The 4,004-nt window shown below is 29.3% G+C and overlaps 1 protein-coding gene across 1 annotated transcript; it reads left to right on the forward strand.

The window, feature by feature from the left end:
- LOC123923297 (transcription factor bHLH18-like) lies at positions 1 to 3,736 on the forward strand. Its single transcript, XM_045975983.1, has 4 exons — positions 1 to 229; positions 1,650 to 2,255; positions 2,733 to 3,113; positions 3,278 to 3,736. Exons 1-4 carry the CDS (start codon positions 167 to 169, stop codon positions 3,356 to 3,358), a joined length of 1,131 nt encoding a protein of 376 aa, XP_045831939.1. The 5' UTR covers positions 1 to 166; the 3' UTR covers positions 3,359 to 3,736.
- Positions 3,737 to 4,004: the final 268 nt, after the last annotated feature.

Genomic DNA, 4,004 nt, shown 5'->3' on the forward strand with positions numbered 1-4,004 from the left:
GAGAACTAGACTACTGGAGTCCTATAAAAGACCCAACAATGGGGGAACTTCAATTCATCCATTCTGAAACATAGAAGTGTCCCTCTTAATTCCTTGTTCCAATTCCAAAGAGCAACAGTTTAGTACTCCAAAGTGTTACTATAAATTGTATTTCTCAGATTTCAGAATGGAAGAAATCAACAACACACCAATGAACTCATCAGAAACCAGCAAATGGTTATCTGATTTGGTAAGAAAATCTATATATATAATTCCTAAATAGTTCTCCTAACCCTAATCCACTTAGACCAATCAAATTGTTTCATTTAGCCACATCATCCATTTAAATTCAAATAAACCACTCTACAATGCCACATCATTTCTACTTATATTATTATTATTATTATTATTATTATTTATTATTATTTTATTATTTCATCTCTATACTTTTCATATTCTACATTTATAAACTTATGACTTTTTAATATACACTCAATCTATATATATAAATCCTAGATAGTTGTGGAATTGTCTATCTAAACCCTAATCCACAAACCAATGAAAACTTTTCATTTAGCCATATCATCCACTTACATTCATTTAATGTGGGGTACTAATTGTAATTATTATTATTATTATTATTATTATTATTATTTTGGGTTATTATTCATTTACATTTTTTTGTTCATTTTATTTTTTTTTGTATTTTATTGTTTTTTTTTTCAAAAAGGTTAATGTTTTTGCTAATAATCTTTTGTCCAATCTTTGTAAATATAAGGAGTTGGTCGATTGTCAGGACTACTTTCTAATGTTAGTAAAAAAAATAGATAAAATAAAGTTTACTAATGGTTGTTATGTCCTGTATGATTTTTATCATATTCGATATTTGAGTATGAGTTAAGTTGGTTTATTTTTGCTCCAATAAGTTTCAAATTAATATAAATGTCAAATTCGATAATATAGTAGTTTTTTTGTAAGAGATAATAAAGTAGTTTATCCAACTCAGAATCCTCCAATGAGATTTATAATATAAATAAAAACTTATGTTTCAACATCGATTGTTTTCCATGGTCAATTATATGTTGTCATTTTCATAGTTATTTTGAAGAATGAGTTAAAGATATTGCTAATCAATGTTAATGAAGAAGATACCAAAGTAACTTCAAATCTGATGTATAAATAAGTTTTTTAAATGTATAAGCATCGATATATATAATTCCTAGATAGTTGTGCAACCACTAATCTAACCATAGTGTATGAGTATGACCATAAACCGTTTTCATAGTGACATGACAATTTATGGATTACCAACTTATTTTGGTAGATGCAATAGGATCCATTGTAATCTTTTCGAAATGTATAAACACATCTTTAATATCTATCTTATATTTACATCACTTTATTATATTTTTTTTAAGGAACATCACTTTATTATTATTATTATTATTTTGTTTTTATTGATGTTATTATTATAATTTTCATAATACTTATTGTTTCAATTTATACGAATGATTTTTCAACATTATAATATAAAATACCGCATAACACCCGTGCATCGCACGGGTGTGGGACTAGTTAAAGACAAATACTAGTATAGTTGATTATATATAAATTCTTTAATATTTTGATTATATATAAATTCACAAATTTATTTATTTATTTATTTTCAGGAAATGGATGAATACAATTTATTTTCTGAGGAATGCAACCTTAATTTCCTAGATGCTGGTGAGGAAGAGTTTCTTTCACATGACATAGCTACTGTTTTTCAAGAACAACAAAACCAACAACCACCTTTGACTTCAGAGTCCACAGATGAAACAAATTTTGAGTTTTTTAACTTTTATTTTGAAATTGAGAGACCAATCAAGCACATGAAAACAACTAATGACAGTGACAAAATCACTGAAACTTTGTCACCAAAACTATCTCCATCATCATCTAACTCATCATTTCAGTCTCTGATTCTTTCTTTTGAGAACCCCCCAAACTCACCTCCTACTATCAACACCCCCCAAATTTATGGTTTTGACCCTACCTTGAACTCAAAACAGAACGAAACAGAGTCATTGTCACCACCCCAATTGGGAAACAGACATGGCTCATCTCAAATTCCAAAAGGGTCATCAAAAAATGAAAACTTGGAAACAAAAACATCACAAAACAAAAGGTCTAGAAATCATGGTCATGATCATATTATAGCTGAGAGAAAAAGAAGAGAGAAACTCAGCCAAAGTTTCATTGCTCTTGCAGCTCTTGTTCCTAATCTAAAGAAGGTACAATAATTAATCTTTAATTACCCTGTTAATTATTATGACAAGTGCATCCAGAAGTTTTTAACTTCCGCAGTTTTTTAGATAATAAATAGGTCTTTAAATTTTTTAACTAACAAATCGGTTCTTTAAGTTTCTAACTTGTTGCACCATTATCTTATTCTGGTTATTTTTCCTTCAAGTTGGGCCTCAACTGTCTGGGCCGCATGGTTAATATTAGATTGAATCTCAAATTCATCATGATTAACATCAGAATTAACGGTCACGTCACCGTTTTTGTAAACATAGGATAATTGAAAGTGTAATGGTGCAACAAGTTAGAATTTTAAATGACCTATTTTTTACTTAAAAACTTAAAAACCTAATTGTTACAAATATCAAAGTTAAGGACTCTCGAATGCATTATTATTATCATTATTATTATTATTATTATTATGTGTCACATTACTTACTAATCAATTTTGTGTAAAAATCTGGTAGATGGACAAAGCTTCTGTATTAACTGACTCTATCAAATACATGAAAGAGCTTAAACAGCGTTTGGAAGTTTTGGAAGAACAGAACAAGAAAACAGAAGCAGAGTCGGTGGTTGTAATAAACAAACAAGATCTATGCATCGGTGATGATAATTCATCATGTGATGAGAGTATTGAAGGTGCTGATGTTGATGCCAATGAATCAGTCTTACAAGTGGAAGCAAGAGTGTCAGGGAAAGAGATGCTGATTCGGATTCACTGCAAGAAGCACAAGGGATTTTTGGTTAAAATCATGGCTGAAATTCAAAGCTTTGAATTATTTGTTGTCAATAGCAGTGTCTTACCCTTTGGAAATTCTATTCTTAACATTACTATAATTGCTCAGGTAAAGGACAATTTCTACCTACCTTAACTAGAAATACAATATAATCGTAAAACTAATTATAATATGTTTGGTATCACCGTAAATATATATATCTAGTAAGATAATGGAAGATAAATAGGCAACAAGCTACGCCGCTAATTAAATATTGTTGTATTGTTTTATAGGTGGGTGAAGGATACAACTTGAGTATAAAGGAACTTGTGAGGAAGCTACGCATGGCAACGTTGAAGTTTATGTCATTATAATAACATGAACATGTGCACGAGTGGTAGCTGTTGAGCTATCAGTAATAGTATAGACAAATGGCACAACATAGATCCCCAGATGAATGCGATGCTTTTGTGATAATGCTCCAGCGCACAGTTTTTCAGAAGATTGAGGTTGATTCTGTGTGATATTATTGAGGGATTTGGTAGGAATATGTTCATCTTCACACCTTAATTTAATGGATTTTGATAATAAATAGAGAGATTAGGAGTTGAATTTTTGTGATGACATTTTGATTGCTTCTCATGTGCACAATGTTTTCTTTTTTTGACTAAAGATATAGTAGATTACTATTATTGTCAACCTCCCACGTTTGAATATTGGACGAAAACAATAATCTTATTCTTGTAATTCAAGTTAAGAAGTTGGATCTCTATATAGAGGATTATTACTACATTGGTTTTAAATTATAAATCATATGCATTTTGAAATTTAAGAAATATAATTAATATCATATGAAAAATAAAAATTACTCTATGAGTTATTTTGAAATTTTTTTTTTTATACTAGACAAAATGATAGGTCATTCAAACCCTAATCTTGACATCCGACTTAAAATAAGTATAGAATCACTTTCTAACCTTATTTGCCATGTCACTATATTTGAAGACTTGAAAGCCAAGT

Source organism: Trifolium pratense, linkage group LG4 (genome assembly GCF_020283565.1).
Source record: "Trifolium pratense cultivar HEN17-A07 linkage group LG4, ARS_RC_1.1, whole genome shotgun sequence".
NCBI lineage: Eukaryota > Viridiplantae > Streptophyta > Magnoliopsida > Fabales > Fabaceae > Trifolium > Trifolium pratense.

Coding starts and splice junctions, on each gene's coding strand:
- LOC123923297 (XM_045975983.1), top strand. CDS start 167: ATGGAAGAAATCAACAACACACCAATGAACTCATCAGAAACCAGCAAA. Junction 230..1,649: donor GCAAATGGTTATCTGATTTG/GTAAGAAAATCT, acceptor ATTTATTTTCAG/GAAATGGATGAATACAATTT. Junction 3,114..3,277: donor ACATTACTATAATTGCTCAG/GTAAAGGACAAT, acceptor ATTGTTTTATAG/GTGGGTGAAGGATACAACTT.